The sequence below is a fragment of the Hippichthys cyanospilos genome, chromosome 19 (assembly GCF_059441005.1).
Source record: "Hippichthys cyanospilos isolate Australia breed blue-spotted pipefish chromosome 19, RoL_Hcya_1.0, whole genome shotgun sequence".
NCBI lineage: Eukaryota > Metazoa > Chordata > Actinopteri > Syngnathiformes > Syngnathidae > Hippichthys > Hippichthys cyanospilos.
Window position 1 is genome coordinate 12,441,650 of NC_142387.1, and position 21,443 is coordinate 12,463,092.

Consider the following 21,443-nt stretch of genomic DNA (forward strand, 5'->3'; position numbering starts at 1 on the left):
AGTTCAAATAGACAAAAAAAAACTTTTATACGCAATTTCTCTTTCCAAGGAAAAAGATGTATGTATTACTAAAAAAAAAAATCACAATTATAACAAGAAAAAATATATATTGGTGACGAAAATCATTGCGCACGCGCAGTTGTCCATTCACGGCGGTGTCTGTTGTATGACGTAATTAGTACGCGACAGGCAAGGCAAGCAAGAAAAAAATACTGCCACAACCAAAACTCCAAAGGGTTGGATTTTTTTTTAAACCACACCAAATAATATATGTATTAAAACCTCATTAACCGTTTGTTTCCGAGTACTCTCACCACACCGGGAACGACTGCTATTTCTGCGAGAAGTGAAATCGAAAGAAATGAGCCATGAGCTAACTTTTCTGGTATGTTTTCCCCTTACAGTTTTGTACGGTATAAGAGCAATATCGAACCTTAAATTATTAAAAATCTAATTGACCAGCGGTACAACCAGGAAGTGAAAGAGTTTAATTGTTTTGAAATTTTCCGAGTCGCGTTTTGATTGGCTGGCTGTATTGCAAATGCAACAAGTTACTAACTTTTACTCTTCTTTGAGCAAAGTTGCTAAAAAAGTCACATTTATTGTATTTTGTATCGTTTAAAGTTTTTTTTGTCACGTGTAAGGCACTGTTGTAGCTCTGGGTGAGCTAATATAATTGGTTGCTATGCAACGCCACCATAGCAACTGAAAACGCAAGAAAGTTACACGTAACGTCACGTGACAACCATTCAAGGAGACATTTTCCACAATTCAAAACAGTTGCGTGCTCTCTCTGAAATCAGCACGTTTTAGGGGCAGAGCTACCTGATTCAGTCATTGGGTCACAGTGGCGACCTAGACCAGTTTCACTGCATATTCTAACAGAACTTGAACGCAAGTAAGCCCATATGTTAAGCTTTATTCATACACAAGGTTGCTGGAATATGTGGTCACCTTCTCGACTGCTTTTTTTTCTCTAGTTCAAAATGGACTAAAAGGACATTGTGTCCTATTTCTGCGCCATGAAGACGAATAACAATGAGACGGACAGATTTAGTTGCTGGTGTTGAGAAAGCTGAAGAGGAACAAATTGACGGCGAAAGCCCGCCTGGTGACCTGGGAGACACCGATTGTCAAAGAGAGGACACCCAACAGAGAAGAAAGACGGAGATACAAGTAAAGTGTGAGACACAAACTGAGAACAAACAGGTATGGACAAGCTAACATTAGCGCCTGATCTGGCACACACAGAACTCGAAAAAGACTTTTCAGGCCCACATCCAAGAAATAAAAACTCTTGTTGTCAATTGACGCCATATAAATAAAACTGTCTTTAATGCAACACTGTTTCTCAGCACAGTTGTCAACCATGAAGAAAAGACAAATCGAGGACGAAAAGGAGCCATTGTGCTGCTGCGAGTACGTCAACAGACACGGCCAGCGTTCTCACTTGGGAGCTTGCTGCTGCGACTGCGAGGACCTGGATGATGCCTGCGACAGGTCCGCTCAAACATATCCCAAAATGAAATAATTCCCTAAATTGAGTGCTTAAGAAGCGCACTCCACACGCTAACGGATTTTTGTTTCAACAAGAAAAGTTACGTTGAATATGCTACGATTTGATTTGAATTGATTTCACTGTGAAAAAGTCATCACCAGAAGGTCGCAGGCGCTCCGACCGCATACTGTAAACACATTTTATATGATAATCATGACGTATTAGCTGTTCGGGTAAAATTACCATCTCAAGACCTTCAATATCCGGAGGGTCAATCATTATTCATGTTCCTGGCGAAAAGTCATTATATAACGCTTAGAACTCAGGGGCAAATGGGGGCGTTTTTATTACACTTTATTAGCTAGCTATAATGTCATACGTGACGGGTCGACGGGTGGCACGTAACGACGTGGTCGTTTGTGAAACGCCGCAAACCTAACCTCTGACATTCAGGAGGTTATTTAATGGAATCCTTAATGTTTTTTTTTTGTTCCTTAACTCATTCAGGTAAAAATCTATTTTTCACATGTATACGGTTGTGAATGAGTTGAAAAAAAGAAGTCGGGCGACCTTTTTCAGGTTTTTCAAGCGAGAGGCTCAAAGTCCAGAGGCTCTGTCCCGCGTGGCCGCTGACATCAGCGACCGCGTTCGTATCCCGTGGCTGCGGGGCGGCGCCCGCAGAGTGGACCTGTCCGTCATCCCCCCCCTGGTTCTCCTTCCGGCGCTTTTGCACCTGGCCGCGTTGCACTTCCTGCTCGGCGTGGCGGTTCTGATCACGCTTCCTGCCTTGCTGCTGTGGTACTACTACTTTACCCACCGCAACAGAGCCAGGACGTTGTTTTTCCTCAGCCTGGCGATTTTCTCCTTGGCCTATACGTACTACGTGTTCATCGTGGAAGTGGTTCCACGAGGGGGCGTGGCTGACGTTCAGGTCGGGGTCGTGACCACGGGAGTCCTTCTTGTCCTGCTGGGCCTCGCCAACGCAAAGAGAGGCCCGGGCGTTGTGAAGCCCAAAGTAGATCCCGTTCTCCAAGAGGCGGAGCCAAATGGGAAGAACTGGTGTCCGGTGTGCCGCGTAGTCCGGCCCCCGAGGGCGGGACATTGTCGGATCTGCGGGGTCTGCGTCCTGCGTCACGACCACCACTGTGTCTGGTTGGTTCCGCTCTTTACGTAAATAATTGGATATAATAACTACTAACTACTAAGTAGTATCTTTAAAAACACTTTTTATCCTAGCTTTCCGTTAAAAATGACATCGCATGCTCATGACCAATCATGGCTCACCTGTTGGGCATGTGACATTCACAAGCTGGGCTGTGATTGGTCGTTATCGGAGCCCTCAGCACGTGATTGCGGGAAAGCCGTAATATGTGTTTCTTGCAGCATTAATTGTATGTGGAAAATAATTTAGTCATCAAATTTATAGACAAAATACAAATGTTTTATTGCTGAAAATTGCTAAATAAATGGACTATACATTTAGTTGCGAAATTAAAATCTAAAAAGAATATATAGAGCACTGAAAAAGTCTACACACCCCATTTGAAATGCCAGATTTTTACCACCAATCATGGCTCACCTGTTGGTCACCTGACATTCTCAAGCTAGGCTTTTTTGGGTCATTATCTGAACCTTCAGCACATGATTTTTTTAAGGTCATAGGGCACTTTAAGCACGGATTTGTGAGAATTTGATAAATAAAAAACCTAGCATTTGAACAGGGGTATGTAGACTTTATATTCACTGTGAACTGCCATACCACTTCATTTAAAAATCACATTTAAAAGACAAGAAAAGTTAATTAAAAAGATAATTATAAATTATAAAGATAATTAAAATACAGACGAGATGACGGCAATAGATGTTTGTCTAAATGAAGCTCCTCAATTCACTTGAAATTGTTGCTTTGGCACAGGTTGCCAACAAATTATGCTCAAAGAGATATTTAAAAATGATTTGCATTTCAATGAAATGAAACGCTGATCTTTGCATCGTCTTTTGTTTACCCTGAATGTTTGCGCGGACCCGCCACGGATCCTACCCGTCACGGCGGTCGGTTCAGGATCGACAGCTGCGTGGGCCAGGATAACCACCGCAGCTTCCTGTTGACGCTCGTCCTCTTCCTGTCCACATCCTTGTACGGTATCAGCTTGGTCCTGCAGAGTGTTTGTCCGGACCAAAACGTCCTCACCGCCCTGTTCTACTGCCCAGGTGTCTACGAGGAATACAGGTGCATGGAAACATTCATTTACTGACAAAGGTAAAAGCTATATCTTAAGACATTAATTATCCAGAGATCGTATCCCAGGTACTTATTTCCATTTTTTTTCAATTGTTTAGCTAAAGGAGGGTCTCAAAATGACTTGCATGAAATTAATTAAAAACTATGAAATTAATTAAAAACTAATTAAAAACTATAGTGATCATTAGTGATCATAGTGCCTAATCGATTTTTGATCCATTATAATCAAGTCCCAAAGCAAATCACGACTTAAGTGCTAAAGTAATTGATTACTTTGGTGCTACTCACTAGCGCCTCCTAATGTTGTTTCAGTGCCTCCCTGTGCTTCACTTGCGCCTGGTACTGCACGGTGGTGACGTGCGGTGTCCTCCACCTTTTGCTGACTCAGGTGCTCAACATCAGCTTCAACGTGACGGAGCGCGAGGCCCGCGCCGCCGTCAGGCAGCGCTCAGGTCGCCGGGCCCTGTGCGGGCTGGCGGTGGACACCGGTGTCCATTCGCGGGGCCTGTGCGCCAACTGGCTCGAGTTTTTGACCATGCCGAGGACCCGACGGACAGATGTGTAAGCGCAGCGATGCTATTCCGTCCTTGGCCACTAGAGGGCAGCGTTGGGCCTTACAAGCACGGCCGGACTCCTTTATTGCCGTCATGGTGACCTTGATCGCAGAATTTCTTCGATAGTCATCAAGATGTACTCGTACCGTTACTAGTAGCACACCAGTGGTTTATTGGAATAATTTTTACTCTACTAGTACCTCAAAGTATGCATTTAAACTGGGCATCTATCACATTGTTGCTATCGTCCTGGACTCGAGTGAAAGTAGTTTTCCCTCAACAATATGTAGTTGTCCGACTAGTGGACAGATGTCTTGTCCTACAAGTGTGCTGAATTGATTAACTTGAAGAAAAAAACAAGTAAAGTTGTTCAGATATCAACAAAATTTATACTGGGACAGGAAAATCAACATTTTCTTTTCAACTTAAGACCAAATTAGTTGGAAAATGAAGCATCATGTTGGTGAATTGCTTTATATGTACTTGTTATTACTGTGTTCTTTTTTTATATGTACATGAACATGGAAGCAACTTGTTGCTAAATTGCATTATAGTGACTCCTTTATATTTAACTTATACTGCGTGCTTTTTGTTTTTATGAAGTGCAATTCTGTAAAGCAGCTGTTCTCAATAGGGGTTTACCCTCTGGGGTACAGGAAGGGGTACATGAGATTTTTACCAGGGTTCCTGCAAGTGTTTACAAATCTGATTTATTACATGACAGGGAAAGCATGCTTTTATTTTCAAATTAAGAGCAAATCAACTGGAACATGAAGCAACTTGTTAAATGGTCTTATGTCACTGAAAGACAATTTATGTTATATTATTACTGATGTTATAACTTCCGAACGCAAATGGAGCAGCACATGAAGATGCATTTAAACAATAGTTGCAGACATATATTCTTTATCTTCTGCAAAAAAATCAGTTATTTTACTGTGGCTTACTAAGGAGTGTCCTTAGAATGTACTTCTCCAAAATGGCACACGAGAGAAAATGGAGCAAAATGTCCTTTGAATAGATGCAAAAAAATCAAAAATGTCCTCCCCCGCCCCATTTAATGTCCCATTTCTATGCATCTCACTCCCCTTTCCATTGCGTCGTCTTCATTTATCAGCCGTCCCCTTGACTTTTCCTTCCAACACCGAGATTTGTCTTTTGTGTCCCCTTCTAGCGCCATCCGGGGAACCGAGGCGACGAGTCACGCGTGAAAGTCATTTCAACATCCATCCCGTTTTCGGGGCGTCGTCACGCCCAGATGACACCTGATCTGCATGTGACGCGAAACGGCGCTGGTAGCCATGCCCGCTATTTTTTCGGACAGGTACAAATATACGTTTATTTACGGTTGAGGGGTTTCGCTTTCATATACGGGCTCAATTTTCATTCCGCATTCCAAAAACACTCGCGCGAGCTTCACCGGAGAATAAATGAGTAAAATATGGCCGACTGTTGTTTAACTCCGCCCATCGAGCGTTTGTGTCATATTCGGAGCTACGCATCATTTCATATGAGAAGTTGACTTCATTCGTCTTTTCATTTTGGCGGAACATTTCATTTTTTTTTTTTTGCTTCAGTATTCTACTTGCTATAATTTGATTGAAAAAGTACGATGGGATGATTAAACAATTGTTGGGATTTACCTCATAATTATTTGACACATTTGTGACGGGACTCATTGAATTCAAATGTGTTGGTAGTATTTTTACTATTTTTTTTAAATGAGCTCATTCAGTAATGTAGCTATTGCAAAATATTATATAGAAATATGAAAATTATTAATATTTAATCATTTAAAATGCTTATTAATTTTTTTTTATTAAATATTATTATTAAATATGATTAAATATTCATATTTGCAATATGACCCACCCATTTTTTTTTCATATTTTCTTTTATTAGTCAGATCATTCAATAATAGATTTATTGTAAATTGTGAAATGTATAAAAGAGTAAATCTATTGTATTTAATTATTTTAAAATCGTATTATTGTTTTAAATAATTTAAATATTTATCATAATACAATATTTTACAATCATTTATCATATTGTTTTATGTAATGTGTGGAAATTGAGCTGTCACAAGTCATGAAGCACGTAATGATCAGGTGAACAAATCTTTTTTTTAAACTGATTCCAAATCAGTTCAGTTTACACTCCACATCCCTCTTGCCTTATTTGGTAAAAATCTGTTTTTACTTGAAAAAAATAATGAAAAAATAACATCATATGGCTATCGGTGTGTCCGTAATTTGTTTCCAAATAAATGATTGATGACGCGCAGTGTCATTGAGGCCTTTGGGAGTTTTTTTTTTTTTTTTTCTCACAGAGGACGTGACCAGAAAGTGGGCAACACCTCAGTCACTTTCCTGCAAAGTCTCTCCCGCCGCTCCTGGCGCTCCCTTTCCTTGCGCTGCAGACTAGGAAGCAGCCTCCAGGCTCGCAAGCATCGCCCTAGTGCCGTTCTGAAGTCAGGGAAAGAAAAAAAAAAGTTTTAAAATTCACTTATACATTTAAAATTCACTAATCCAACGCCCGTTCAAATGATCCTAGACGTCTATAGCCGTCAGCGGTAGCGAATGATTAAGAAGATTTCACGTTAAGGCACAAAGTGAGCTGTTGATGAATTTTGAAAGTTGTTTATCTAACCCCTGCAGGAAATTTTGACCCAACTTGGGCTTTTTGATGTGTGATATCAAAAGAAAAGCATACAAAAAAAACACTAAATGGCTAAAATATTGCAAAGCTTGTCAAAACTTGACGACTTTCAATATGCCACGCTGGCGTCTCTTCTAAATGCTTGCAAATGGAAGGTTGAGAGGTAGTCAGATTTAGCCCATGTCGGGCTCGTTTACTGCCATTGAAAATGGAAAATAGTCTCAATTTTGGACGTATTTTAAACCCAATGTTTTATCATGCATTTCCCTTGATTTTTGCATGCATCCATTCAACAGAAACTCGCAAACGGGACACAATAGAAATTTTTGTATTGACACCCCAAACCACCGGGTGTCGCTAGTTATTACAACATATATATAATACTGTATAAATAAGTATATTCAGTATAAAACGCTTAGAAAACAGAAATATGTCTTTGGGATTGAATTTTCTATTGTTCTAATTAGTAATTTATATTTTGTATTCCAACAGAGTAGCAGATACTAGTATCGCCTACCGTGTTGAGTACCGATACTTTCAAATAAGTCGTGTTACTGACCTACTACTGATACTTTGGATCAGTACTCGCACATCTCTAATTAATAGCAAAAACTAGTTTTAAGAGAATATTATCATAAATGCAACCATAAATAAACATAAAAATAAGAGCATGTTCATTTTTTTTTAGCAGGGAATCAAAAAATGAACTCATTTAGTACCAGATCATCCTCAAGCCTAAGAGTAAAAAAATAAATCTTGTACTGTAGATACCTGGTATTGAACGTCTGGACTCCTCAAAAACAAAAACATAAAAATACGTTTTTGGCAGTGAATGAGTTAATCCCCCCCACGATATCCACATCCCAATCTTTAAGACAACTAATTTGCATTATGCTAATCAAAATACATTGTTAAGATGGCACACTGCCAACAGCAAAACATTTCCGCACGCTTACCAACCTAATTGACCGCGCAGGAGCTCGAAAAATGCCTTTTTATTCACAACACCTCATTTATCATCATCTGGCCTGGGTGACACTTATTGCTTTTCTGACTAACTGCAAAGTTGCCCGAGTTCCAGGCCAAAGTGCGCCGTTCCAGACCTGTCGCGCTGCTCCTCGGCCATCTGCTGATATTCCAGCTCCAGCTTCTTCTCCAGGCTCACGTGGTCCAGCAGAGCCCGCAGGAACCTCCTCAGCGTGTGGGCGCGGCAGAAGATGTCCGCCTGCGCCTCCTGAAGTAACCGCAGGTCTTCCAGCTGCCGTGGCGGTAGGGAAATATCATTATTTCTAATCCAATCAGAGTCATTGGATTTGATCACGCACACGCAACGAAGTTCACGGGCATAGATTCTTGATCCCCTGCGAAGAAGAACCTAATATTTTTGCCTGTTGTTGTAAAAGTTAAATAGTCAAAGGTTCTGTCACTTAATCGACTGTTGTAAAGGTAAGGGACAAAAAAAGTTATTCATTATATACTTTTATAGATACATTTATTTACATATTATACATTTCCTAAAAAAAAAAAATGGGATCGGTACTCACCCGTCCTCGTAAAATCTACAAAAAGGGATGTCCGATACTACTTATTTTCTAACTGATACCAGTATGAGTACTCAACTCTTGAGTATTCACCGATACTGATGTCAATTACCGATACTACTGGAACTTTTGAAACACAAATTTATAGCATTTTCCCTTCCAATATTTGATTTCTAGTTTGGGATCGGTGCACACCCACCCCTAGTAAAATCTACAAACAGGGATGTCCGATACCACTTATTTTCTAACCGATACCTGTATGAGTATTCAACCCTTGTGTTTTCACCGATACTGATCCCAATTACTGATACTACTAGTACTTTTGAAACACAAACTGATGTCATTTTTTTTTCTCCTAATTTGTGATTTCTAGTTTGGGATTATGAAATTAATCTCAGAGCCCACTCAATGCTAGTATCGGCTCCCATCGCGAGTAGTGATACCGGGAAATAAGTCCGGGTATCAACTCGCTACCGATATTTGGTATTGGTACTCAGTACTCCGTACCCATCCCTCGTAAAATCTACAAATAGGGATGTCCGAACGCTTGTATATTCACCGATACCAATTACAGATACTAATTTTGAAACGCGAATGGCAATTTACTTGTAATTTCTACTTTGTGGTCATGAAATTACTCCAAGAGCATGGTCAATTCTAGTATCAGCTCCCAGGGAAATTTTCTGCATCAAAAGCAATAGCGGTATCGGCGCTTGGTATCGGTGACCTCAAGAAGTGAGGTATCGGTTGTGTTGAGCATCTCTGATAGTCACCCTTGCATTGAATCACAAACTGCTTGAATTCTTCGGGCTCTATTGAATTCTCTGTATCACTTTGTTTGGGAAACACCGACTTAAAACCACTTATGCTCCAAATGGCTCTCAAACCTATTAGGACTCACTGGACTGTGCTCAAATTGTTCCCCTATCTGGCCCGGCTTTATTAGCGCTCCTCAGCCTCTAACGCTTTCTGCTGTGGAGTAAAGCGATAAAGGCCCAACTCGTATTAACCGGAAAGTCCGAGCCGAGCTTATTTTCTCACATAGGGAACATGGTATGGAATGCGGGCAGCGTGGAGATTAGTCACTGCCAGAGGATGGACCGCTGCCATCCCGATTGAGCGTCTGCGTCTTTGTGTGTCTGCGCGTGTGCTGCGTACGCACTCTTTTCCAGTAGCTTAAGCTCCTCCGGAGTAAAAGTCTCCGGTGCAGCCGGTCGGCGTGAGCTTCCTTCTCAGATAGAGCGGCTCTCGTCACTTGGCGCCATCGCAGAAAGCCTCGCTTCAGGAGGGACTCCGAGTGGTGACTCGCCGCCAGCTGGCGGTTACGCAAACAGTCGCACAAACAACGGAAGGGTATGCAAATTATGTCATGTGCTGCACATGTATATATTATTGCACGTAATACCCACAAAAGGCGTATTTTTTACAATTACCGTTCGCAAAAATGGCCGCTGAGCAATTATTCGTCCAAACTGTAACATGTATATATAATGCACATGTATATATTATTGCATGTAATACCCACAAAAGGCATATTTTTTACAAATATTGTTCGCAAATTTGTCGGTGAGCAATTATTCGTCCAAACTGTAACATTAAATATAAAATATAATTATTGAATTGCAGTGTTCTCCCACTATAGCACAATTCATCTTTTGTGGAAAATAAATAAATAAAATAAATAAATAAATATATATATATATATATATATATAAATATATATATATATATATAAATATATATATATTTATATAATATATATATATATATATATATATATATATATATATATATATATATATAAATATAATATATACATATTTTCAATAAAAAAGCATACAGTTTAAGAATGACAAAATTAAATAATAAAAAAAATCATAAATAAACCCCCCAAAAAACATTCTGTAAACATAAAAACGATGATAACTGAACAAGCTAATGTCATAGACAAGAAAACATACCAACAATGAAAAAAAATCATAATTAACCAAAGACATGCAACAAACGAAAAAATATATGCTTAATTCATGGACATTTTTTGAAACATAACCCTTGTAATAAACGTATCTTAGGACTCAAATATCTAACAGCAAATACCTTGAAAAATGCAACTGTAAAGTTAAATACAACTGAACTGCGCTTAACAAATACTTAGTAAATTTACGTTTTCCTTTGTCTCACAGTATCTCACAGTTTTGACCATTTAATTTGGTGATTCTTTCATGTACCACTAGAGAGCGCCGCTAGAAGCAATGGAGAGCCGCTTTTAATACGCGAATAAAATGTTACTTCTAATAAAAAACACAACCTTAAATACAGTACATTAATGACTTGTTTTTTCACAGCTTTCTGATTTGTCTCTACTCGAATTTCACGCCCGACGAAGTGAGGATTTTATTATTCAAATGAATGTTGTGTATAATTGGGACTTGGAGGTCAGCGATCCTCTAAAGTGTTGGATAAAACCAGAACCTCAATGTTAATGTAGGAGAGGGGTTAGTGGACTGCCAATTAAAAAAAAAAGAAAGGATTCAGTTACCTCTTCGTTAGACTTCTTGAGCGCTATTAGTCGTTTCCATGGCGCCAGGCCCCGGCGACGTAGCAATCTTCCGTTGTAGTGCGCACGGGCCCGATCCTCCAGTAGCTGCTGTAATTTCATCTGTTTTCGTTTCTCCTCTTCCTTCTACGCAGCGAGAGAGGCGGCAAGAGTGAGCTTTAAGGCCAAAATAAAATCAGTGACATTTCCTACACTGCAATTGAAACACAACACAGTAATATAAGTGTAACACGAAAACAAACCCGAAGCTATAAAACGTGTCCACTGGAGGGCATTATCATGTTTTACATGACTCAAATGGTGGATGTCGGTTCTCATTTATACCCGCATCATATTTGGGGAATTACGGTAATCTCACGCCATTGGTAACCTGGAATGTCTCACCATCCTGGCCAGTCTTTTCTCCTGCCGCATCCGGACTTTTTCCGCCTCCTCCTCCTTTCGCTTCCGCTCCTCGGCAGCTTTCCTCTCCGCCTAAACAAAACACGCTGGAATATTAATGAGATCAATTTAGCAGTCCGTGTTGTAGTCTCACCCGCTTTTCCTCTTCCTTCTCCCTCTTGAGTTCCTCCGTTTGCCTCTTCCGCTCGGCGCGGATGCGAGCTCGCTCTTCCAAGGCTGACAACGCAAAGACACGCTTAAAAAACTGTTGGGTTCAAAACAACCCAATTATGAGGAAAAATAAGGACTGGCCCAATATTTTCATCAATTCGACCCAACTTTCAGATTTTTTTTGTGCCCAAAATGGGTCATTTTGGACTAAACAACCTCAAAACTTGGGTTCTTTTGTTTAAAATAACCCATAAAGTTGGATCAAATTGACCTAACTCTCTAGTTTAACACAAAATAACCCCCCAAAATGGGTTGTTTTGGATAAAACCACCCCAAAAATTAGATTGTTTTGTGTAAAACAACCCAAATTGACCCAATTTTGACCCATAATTGGGTCAAACAAGTAGACTGATGTTAAATCAGGATACATTTTCTCTGAACATTTTGCACACAATTTAAAAACGTTTTATTAATCAAACCTTCTTTAGATGCATTTATGTTGGGTTTATTACTTTGCTTAAAACTGTAATTGTCCAGACTGACTCCATACAGCCCTCTATATATACATTGTATTTTCCGCACTATAAGGCGCACCGGATTATAAGGCGCACCCTCAATTAATGACATATTTTAAAACTTTTTCCATATGTAAGGCGCACCGGATTATAAGGCGCACCCTCAATTAATGACATTTTCAAACCTTTTCCATATATAAGGCGCACCTGATTATAAGGCGCACCCTCAATGACATATTTTAAAACGTTTTCCATATGTAAGGCGCACCCTCAATTAATGACATTTTCAAAATTTTTCCATATATAAGGCGCACCGGATTATAAGGCGCACCATCAGCTTTTTAAAAAGATTAAGGCTTTTAGGTGCGCTTTATAGTGCGGAAAATACGGTATATAAATGAAAAATCCAAATGAAATAAAAACAAACTGTATTGACATTTCCAAAACAATTATAACCCAGATTATAATTCGAGGTGCCTTGATAAATCACTTAAGATACGACAGCCTTGAGTAGTTTGATACCGATATTGATCCGATACGATATCAGCTGTAAAGCTGCATTGTTTCATTGTTTTTTTTTTTTAAATATGGCATTTAAAAAAACCTAATGAATGATACTTTCAAACAAATCCTTCTCGAGAAATGTCGTTGATAGAATACGCGCTTTTCTCACCTGAGATGATCGGGCACGTTTGCAGCTTGTTTTTTTGCGGCGAGGGTGTATCGGGGGCGTCGGCTTCTGCCGCTTGCGTCGGCGCCCTGCAACGGCGGCAAGCTTATTAGGGACGTGACATGATTACCTTTGCTTCTTTTCATGCCGGAGATGTTCGGAAAGGTCCGCACGGCAGATTGGAACTTTTGTTGAAATTTGAACACATGCGAGTTTGACTTTTTGTCATGATTTCACTCTTGGTTGGACTCGAATGCGTTTTTTTTTTTAATGTTCACCAAGAGGATTATTGGGGGGCCGAAAGTTCCAAAATTAATAAATAAATGTTTCATTCAATAATTAAATAAAGGTGTAATCAATTAATTTGATGTTTAATTATTGTAACATTTCATTAATGACGTCTTTCATTGATTAAATGTTTAATTAATGAAATAAAATTTCATTAATTAAATGTTTCATTAATTGAATACATGTTTTAGAAATAAAATCATGTCAATCAGTGTTTAATTAATTAAATGTATAATTAAATGCATTATAATTAAATATAAATTAATTGCTGCATTAAATAACTGAATGAAGTGCTATTAATTAACCAAATGTTTCATTTAATTGCAAAATTAAATAAATCAATGATTCATTAAATATTAAATAAATCAGTGATTCATTAAATTATTAAATAAAAGTGTAATTATTTTTTTTAATATCTAATTAATTAGATTAGAATTAAATCAATCTGTTTCATTGAATAATTAAATAAAGGGTCATTAATTATGTAAACATTTCATTGTTTAATTATGTTTCATTTATGAAATAAATGTTTCATTAATTCTTTCAATACGGAATCCATTAAATCATTTTTTCATTAAATGCATCATTAATTAATTAAATCATCAATCGTGATATATTTAAAAAATAATTATATATTTAAAAAATAAACACAATTATTTCATTATTTTATGATCTACTGTTGCCGTGTTTCAATTAATTTCATCTGTCAAACTAGCTCATCAAAGTTAGTAGGCGGGGCCAAAGCCTGTTCCGCTCGAATCTTGTCCGATCAATCGGTATGGCCTGAAGATGATGGAAACGTGGCGACTACGATGATAGGGGACCTTCATGAGCTTTCAAGAAATGTAATTAATTGACGAAACATTGACATTTTTATTGAATTATCTAACGGCGCATTTATTGATTTAATTTCGGCCCTCTCGGTCCTCCATAGAGGCTTGATAAGCCGCCATAAAAATATTGAAAACAAATCCCACCTTATCTGCGCAGTGTGTCTGGAGGCAGCATTCTTGTGCGCCTCCAGCTCCCAGGCGCACATGACCTTCTCCCGCTTAAGCATGGCGATCTCCTCCTCTTGCTCTTTCAGCTGCTTCCTCTGCAGCATGATGATCTTCTTTTGGGCGGCGTGGCGGTTTTCAAAGCGCCCCCCCTGACAGGTTTTTGTCTTCGGGCCGGATGAGTCATCGTCCATTTCGGCCGCGCCGTCTCCGTTTTGGCCCTCCTCCTCCTCCTCCTCCTCCTCTTCCGTTTTGGTACTTTCCTCGCGGCGGCTGAATCGGACCCGAGTACCCGAAGGGGTTTTACGATGTCGCGTCTTGATGGCTTTCCGGGGGTCATCCTGCAGGTCACGGCAAAGAGGCTTACACCAAAATAAAACTCCCTTTTCTGTTGGTTCACCTTTTCCAACTACTTTAGAGGGGGATGAACCCTTTAAGATGATCTTGGGAGATGTTATCCAAAGTTTATTGGGCGCGGCAGCTTTCATTACAGTGCCGGTCAAAAGTTTAGAAACGCCCGCCAATTTGTAGTTTTTTCATTAGCTGAAAATTACTCAACAAATCTCTGGTAGCCGCTGATGTAAAGACGAGCATACGGTGCATTCAAATGCAGTCGAATATTTGAAACTCAGAGATTAAAAGGCCAGCGATGCATTAAACGTGAATACTTGGAATAATAATAAAAATCATAAGGCGTTACTTCATTCATCGCTAGGTTATTTTCACAAAAATACCCGCAGTAATCGAAATCCAGGATTTTTTTTTTTTTTTTTTTTTTTTTTGCTTTTGTTCCCGATTTGTTAGTTTGTTTAACAACTAATTACATACATAAAATACATACCGTATTTTCCGCACTATAAGGCGCAGCTAAAAGCCTTAATTATTTTAAAAAGCTGATGGTGCGTCTTATAATCAGGTGCGCCTTATATATGGATCAATATTGAGATTGGTAGATGGGGAATAAAGTGATAAAGTAAGCTTTACCTGTTTCTTTTGTGTGTTTACAGTTGAACAAGGTTGCTCATATTAACATTGAGTTATTATGCTATTGAGAGTTTAGACTTATTGTTATTACTTTGAATTTAAAAAAGTTTTAAAATATGTCATTGAGGGTGCGCCTTATAATCCGGTGCGCCTTATATATGGAAAACGTTTTAAAATATGTCATTAATTGAGGGTGCGCCTTATAATCCGGTGCGCCTTATAGTGCGGAAAATACGGTATATCTTTTTATGTCTGGTGGGGGGAAAGTACCCCCCAAAAATTAATGAAGTAAACATAAATGAAAAGCCATCAAAAAATACATTTATTTTGCTTTTCTATCCTCCTGGACAACGCACGTATCGTATAATTCCTCCGTGACTTTTTCGGCCCACAATTCCACACATAACCAGCGCAAACCTGATTATGAGCGCGCCCTCCGCACTGACCTCCACACCGTATAACTTCATCTCCCGCTCGCCGCTTCCTTATGTCCCCCGAGCTCTGTTCCACTATCCTTCCACCTTCTATTTTGTAAAACGGAACCGTATTTCCATCTGCTCCGTACGCCATCCTGCCCTCAATATACACAGCTCACCTCATAAGCCGCTTTCAGAGTTGTGGAAAATTGTGCACTTGACGCATTTAGGTCACCAGGTGCAAGGTCAGAAGGTGCGTGTGACTAACATATTGGATCATATGGACTAAAGTGTTAGGACAGAATCTCCATTACGGCTATTTTTGAGTGGCCCGTACCTTCGAGGGGTTATCAGACAGGTCGCTCGTCAGCGTCTCGGAGGGTTTAAACTGGCCCGTCGTGGCCGCGTCGATCAAGGCGGCCATCTTGCGCCGGGTTTCCTCTTGTTGGGCCAGCAGCTGGCGTTGGTCGCGCTCCTGCCGGCACCACAGGCGCCACTCGTGCAGGCATCGCTGTTGCAAGCGCCTCCGGTCGCTTTCCTCGGCCAGCTGCTGTTGTCTGGAGGAAGGCCGATACGGAAACAACGCAACAAAAGTATCGGAATTAGGCGGGATAGTTAACCCATTGGTGTCCAAACTACGGCCCGAGGGTACATTTGCGGCCCGGCATGCATTTTTGATAAAATGACTAAAAATGGACTGATATGGCCCGCAAAGAGGGTTGAAATTGCAGTCGAATGAATCTAATCATTTTAATCAGGTGTGTTTGAAAAGGGCAACTCGAAAACATGCAGGATACCGGCCCTCGAGGACAGGTGTTTGACACTTACGGTATATTTTACCGTAAGTGTCAAACACCCGTCCTCGAGGGCCGGTATCCTGCATGTCTTCGAGTGTTTGACACTTACGGTATATTTTAGAGTCTAAAATATACCGTAAGTGTCAAACGCCCGTCCTCGAGGGCCGGTATCCTGCATGTTTTTGAGTTGCCCTTCTCAAACACACCTGATTAAAATGATTAGGTTCATTTTCAAGCTTCTGCAGAGCTTGTTGGTGAGCTAATGATTAGAATCAGGTGATTTGGGGAGAGAGACCTGTAAAATATGTATGATACCGGCCCTCGAGGACCAGAATTTGACACCTGCAGACTCTTATTTTAGACTCTAAAACAGTGGTTCTTAACCTTGTTGGAGGCAGCGAACCCCAACAGTTTCATACGCCCATTCACCGAATCCTTCTTTAGTAAAAAATAAAATATGATTTTTTTTTTTTTTACTGGTGCACGAAATGAATTGTGCATTAATATCACCTTGTTCAAATAACAAAACCAACACAGTGCATGGTGGGAAATCTCAGAGCAGGACGCTTTCAATGACTGTGCCCACTAGTATTTTCTATGTTGTCATTCTTAGGACGCATCAACACTTTGGCAACAATGTAAAAACTATAGTAAACCAGAAAAAATCACAAAAAAAGTCTATCACATATTTGGGGCATTACGGTAAATGATGCCATAATGATACTCCAAAAATATTTGTTTCCAAAATAACCCAATTTGGGTCAAAAATATAATTTAAATATTCCGTGGTGATTTGCTCAAAAGACCCCTAAAATTGGATGATTTTGTACAAAACCTCTACAATTTCTTGTATATATATACTTGTTTTCAGTGCGGAGCTCCTCCTCGGTCCTGGACACCTCCCGCTGATTCCTTCCCGCCCACGTGACGGTTCGCCACGCTCGCCAGGCCCCGAGCTGCCTCTTCCAGTCACACAGAGCCTTGGCCTTGCCCATACGAAGCCTCTGCTCCATCACCGCCGAGTACCAGCGTGAGAAATGCCTCTGGAGGCACTGCAACGCTAACGGTAAACATGCGGGAAAGCTCCACGCCAGCACGAAGGCACCGCCGCTAACTGACCTTCAGGTTATGCAGGTGAACAAAGATTTCAACTTTCTTGTCTTGGCGCCGTTGCATGTTTTCCTCTGGCGGCTGCTGATGATGCTGCATTGTGGGAGAGGAAGGTGCTAGCTGGAGGCTTTTGGCTGCCCTTTGACCTTCCAGTTTTTCCCTGTCAAAGTGAGGATGTGTGTGTAAGCGCAAAAACTAACATGCTAGCTGTTGGTATGCTAACATCTAGCAAATATTGGGCACCGCTTGGTGAAAACACTAATTTAAAAGTTTAGGAGCGCCCTCTAATTCCATTTTTTTCATTATGCAGAAATATCTAGATTAGGGCTGCAATTAACAATTATTGTTTATTTGTTGATCCATTAATTAATTAAATTTGAAAAGAAATCATGCTTTGATTTTAAATTATTTTATTTGTATTTATTTTTTTGTATTATTTTATTTATATGAAAAATATTTAAAAAACGCTAATAAATGGAGAACTTATTTTTCCCCAAATAAAATTAAAGGTTTTGTTGTTGACTGAACACCCAAGATAAAAAAAAGTCTGCTTACAAACTTGAGTCTCAACGCAATTGATCATTCAAAAGTTATTGATTAGTGCAATTACCTAAAAACTCAACAACACAATACAGCCAAGCCCCTAGGGTCATGACAGTTCTTTTTGTCGCAAAGCGGGGAAAATACCGTAAAATAAGAGGGGATGAAAAAACTCATTCTATTGGCCTATAGCTAAATAGCCACTAAAGCTAAAGCTAATTTTACATCTTTTTCGGGAGTTGGGTAATATAATGCAATGCAGTTAAATAAAATGTTTATATCAAACAAACTTTGCCTATACTTTTTACAAACGGTTGACCATGGCAACATTTTAACAACATTTTCTGACTTGTTTTCACAAGAGCACTTATGGCGAAAATAATTTCCCAAATACCTCGTAATTCACATTTATTCCGGCATGAGTGGCTCCTTGACTTTTTTTTTTGTGTTCCCTTCACAGCCGCTTGAAACCACTCATCCATTATGAATCATTTTCTCTAGTCTGTAAGTTCAGAACCATTCAAATAATTCAAAACCCATCTCAAAACTATTCAACAAGGTCACATTCCATTGGATAATACAACGGGTGTAATTGAGAGTGGTGAGTCATGCTGAGCAGATTTTTTTTTTTCTTTCAATTTCATTCATCCTTTCATTTGACTGTGGGAGTTACCTGTTTTTGAGGCGCTGTTCCAGGCCTTTCCTCTCCTCCCTCTGCCGCCGCATCCTGACAATTTCTTGCTGCACCATCTCCTGCTGCCTCCTCCTGACCTCCTGCCTCTTTCTCTCCTCCTGCTCCCTCTCTCGCCTCTGCTTGGCCTCTTCATCGTTGATGGCCCTGTTCTCCCGCACCTACAAAAAAATAAAAAACTGTAGATATGCGAAAAGAACTCATTCACTACCGGCGATGAAAGAGTTAATTCATTCGGCTAATCGGGATGTTTGATACCACTTTTTTTCCAGACAGATATCATTATGTCTGCAAGGCTTGAGTACTCACCGATATCAATTACAGATACCACTAATACTTTTGATACACAAAATTTGCCCCCTCCAGAAAAAAATGATATTTTAAAGACCTACATAGTCCAATATGAATGCAAAGTACTTAATTATTTTAGGTGTTGAAGTATTCAATTACTTTAGTATTTGATTACCTAGGTTAACCTATTACTGTACTTTGGTACTTAATTACCAGGAGTAATGGGTAACTTTAGCGATGTACTTGATACGAGATATATATATATATATATATATATATATATATATATATATATATATATATATATATATATGTTCTGTTCAAACACTGAAATAATTGGATAAATACATTTGTTATTTAACATCTTGAAATTCTACTGTGACTTTGAGTGTGTATGGCTTTAATGGGCGTGGCTTTTAAGTGACATGGAAATTCATGTGAAAAAATGATCCCCGATACAAATCCAAGGTGGTGATTGTTTTTAATAAAGCAGGAAGTAAACAAAAGTGTCCATTTTAAGATGTGCACCCTTTTCAACACAACAGATTCGGTCGGCACTAACCTGCTGGTGGCGCACTTCCATGGTGACAACAGGGTCCGTGAAGGACTTGTTGGTCCTGCCGCAGTCTGACGTCAGCTTCTCCATCATCCCTTCATCCAAGACATCCTGCTTCTTCAGGTCTCGCAGGAAGTTGTCCACGGCACTGCGCTCCTCTTCCTCGGCCAGGTGGTCGTACAGATCTGAATCGCGTACAATCAAAAGTGAGCTTTTTTTTTTGGTGTGTTTTCCTTTCCATGACTCCGGGTTGAGTACTTTTACTATTTTTTAGTTGTATTTACATTTAAATTTGAGCCTCTTTTGACTGGAACTTTTACTTTATTATACTTATATCGTCACTAATCTCGCAAGTGTTTTACCATCAAAGTTGTCGTAGTTGAAATCAGGGGGCGGCGGCGTGCCCGGGCTCCCCTTCTCACACGTCAGGTTATGTATCTCCAGCTCAGGCTTCCATGTCTTGTCCAGCCAGTCTCCCAACAGGTTCTGAGCTGTGACATCCAAGCACGTCATCATTACAACCCTTCTCACTTTTTTTTTCTTTTTTCGTTTATTTCTAAAAATCCTACCTTCAGCGTAGGCGTCATCATGATCCCTCAGCTGCTCCCAGCTTCGCAGGGCCGTGGCAAGACTCTTGCTTCCCGTTTGGGGTCTTCTGGGGAAGAAGACCTTGGACAAGGCAAACTCCGAGGCCTTCTCCACTTGCTGACAAACGGAGAAAATAAGAAAATCCCAAAAGTCATTCCACCAGGTGAAATGCTTGTTCCAGCACTAATCAGATTCTGAGACTTAACACAAAATTGAGTTGCACATTGAGTGATGCTCACTTTTCTCCAATGTTCGATGTCCCCTTTGCTTGCATGCTTCTGGAATGGAAAAAAAATGACACCGACATGTAATCAACCAATTACAGTACTTTAAATAGTGTTATTTATTAATCTACGTATTTATTTTAAGAATTTAAAAGTTAAACTTTTGCAGTAGATTCAAATGTAATCAAACTGCAAACATACGTTTGGCGCACGAAAAACGCCTTTACATTGATTTGCTAGCTGTCAAAGCCGAAAGTTCTAATTTAAGTCACAAGCTGAAAAAGTTTACTTTTTTAACCTGTTGCCAAAAAGATTACACACACCTCAGCCAATGTCGGGGGGATTAAGTCCAGAGAAGGCTTAGCCTTTGCTTTAAATGGGCAGATTAGGTGGGAAAATCATAAATGTGTTACATTAGTTCAATTTAATAATCCTTGAGGCTTTTCTTTATAGATTAGAGAATGTATTGAGGAAGCTTTATGATAAGGAATGATGTTCATGGTCATTATGGAGGACGCATACCTTATATCCTGATGATCTTGCTGTGGCATTCTTGCAAATGCTCTTCCGACACCTGAACAAAGTCTCATTGCCGGGTGATGCCGCCATCTGTTACGAAGATACAGTAATTTCTATATTGTCGATAGTGTCAAAAAAGTCGAGTCATAATTAAAAAGTCACAAAACAAAGAGTATCAAATACGTCTGTAATGATTCCTGGTTGATGTAGTCCTTTAACATGTTTTATCGCGGCAGAAATGTCTGTTTGGACTGTTTGGATTTTCCTTGATGCACTTGGGCGTTTAAGCGTCCCTCTGGTAACCATAGCAACTAAATAAGATTTACGAAACGTAAAAAGAACACATTAAAACGAAACCAATCTAAAAGTGGTTCTTAATGTCCTGGTATTTTTTCTTGATATAGTAGTTTTTTAGTGCTTAGAATTACTAATTATCCATGATGTTTAGTGCGAGTTGCTGAAGTCGCGCGCCGTGACGTCATAACCCATCGCCTTGTTTCCTTTCAAACCTGCCAAAAGTAGGCGATAGTTCTTCAAATAAAGGCTGCGTGAATTCATTTTTTGCGAGCAACTATATGTTTTGCCTTTGCTGAATGTTGTGTGGTGTAGTAATAGCATTCCGAGACAAAAGGAGAACTTAGAAGACCCCAGCCT

At 39.7% G+C, this 21,443-nt stretch overlaps 3 protein-coding genes across 7 annotated transcripts in view; 2 read left to right on the forward strand and 1 right to left on the reverse strand.

Annotated features, from left to right (window-relative positions):
- The first annotated feature begins 194 nt into the window (after nt 1-194).
- zdhhc23b (zDHHC palmitoyltransferase 23b) lies at nt 195-8,221 on the forward strand. Of its 5 annotated transcripts, none has more exons than XR_015863705.1 (9): nt 195-385; nt 804-898; nt 981-1,209; nt 1,361-1,500; nt 2,078-2,650; nt 3,561-3,728; nt 4,053-4,301; nt 5,469-5,618; nt 8,112-8,221. XR_015863705.1 is itself a non-coding variant. In XM_088402525.1 (8 exons), exons 3-8 carry the CDS (start codon nt 1,039-1,041, stop codon nt 5,503-5,505), a joined length of 1,338 nt encoding a protein of 445 aa, XP_088258651.1. In that variant the 5' UTR covers nt 195-385; nt 804-898; nt 981-1,038; the 3' UTR covers nt 5,506-6,096. The 5 variants fall into 5 exon arrangements, 1 of the variants encoding a protein (XP_088258651.1); XR_015863704.1 differs by lacking the exon at nt 8,112-8,221 and adding an exon at nt 6,624-6,768; XR_015863706.1 differs by lacking the exon at nt 8,112-8,221 and adding an exon at nt 6,624-6,768 and having other exon boundaries at nt 814-898.
- Nucleotides 6,207-20,939, reverse strand: ccdc191 (coiled-coil domain containing 191). The gene is made up of 17 exons (XM_088402518.1): nt 20,793-20,939; nt 20,286-20,324; nt 20,028-20,163; nt 19,821-19,949; nt 19,465-19,643; nt 18,594-18,772; nt 17,390-17,540; nt 17,132-17,322; nt 15,811-16,030; nt 14,053-14,414; nt 12,791-12,876; nt 11,586-11,668; nt 11,435-11,524; nt 11,033-11,176; nt 9,656-9,808; nt 8,056-8,210; nt 6,207-6,759 (listed from the first exon to the last, which is right to left on the reverse strand). The coding sequence occupies exons 1-17, from the start codon at nt 20,877-20,879 to the stop codon at nt 6,618-6,620; spliced, it is 2,526 nt and encodes an 841-aa protein (XP_088258644.1). The 5' UTR covers nt 20,880-20,939; the 3' UTR covers nt 6,207-6,617.
- qtrt2 (queuine tRNA-ribosyltransferase accessory subunit 2) overlaps nt 20,064-21,443 on the forward strand; it is a 56,256-nt gene continuing 54,876 nt past the window's right edge. Inside the window, exon 1 of the transcript XR_015863713.1 lies at nt 20,064-20,209. The gene's annotated coding sequence lies outside the window, so the exon portion shown is untranslated. The remainder of the gene's footprint in view (nt 20,210-21,443) is intronic.

Coding starts and splice junctions, on each gene's coding strand:
- zdhhc23b (XM_088402525.1), top strand. CDS start 1,039: ATGAGACGGACAGATTTAGTTGCTGGTGTTGAGAAAGCTGAAGAGGAA. Junction 1,501..2,077: donor CTGGATGATGCCTGCGACAG/GTCCGCTCAAAC, acceptor GACCTTTTTCAG/GTTTTTCAAGCGAGAGGCTC. Junction 4,302..5,468: donor AGGACCCGACGGACAGATGT/GTAAGCGCAGCG, acceptor GTCCCCTTCTAG/CGCCATCCGGGGAACCGAGG.
- ccdc191 (XM_088402518.1), bottom strand. CDS start 20,879: ATGGCGGCATCACCCGGCAATGAGACTTTGTTCAGGTGTCGGAAGAGC. Junction 19,950..20,027: donor TGATGACGCCTACGCTGAAG/GTAGGATTTTTA, acceptor TGGATGTCACAG/CTCAGAACCTGTTGGGAGAC. Junction 6,760..8,055: donor GCCGAGGAGCAGCGCGACAG/GTCTGGAACGGC, acceptor CCCTGACTTCAG/AACGGCACTAGGGCGATGCT.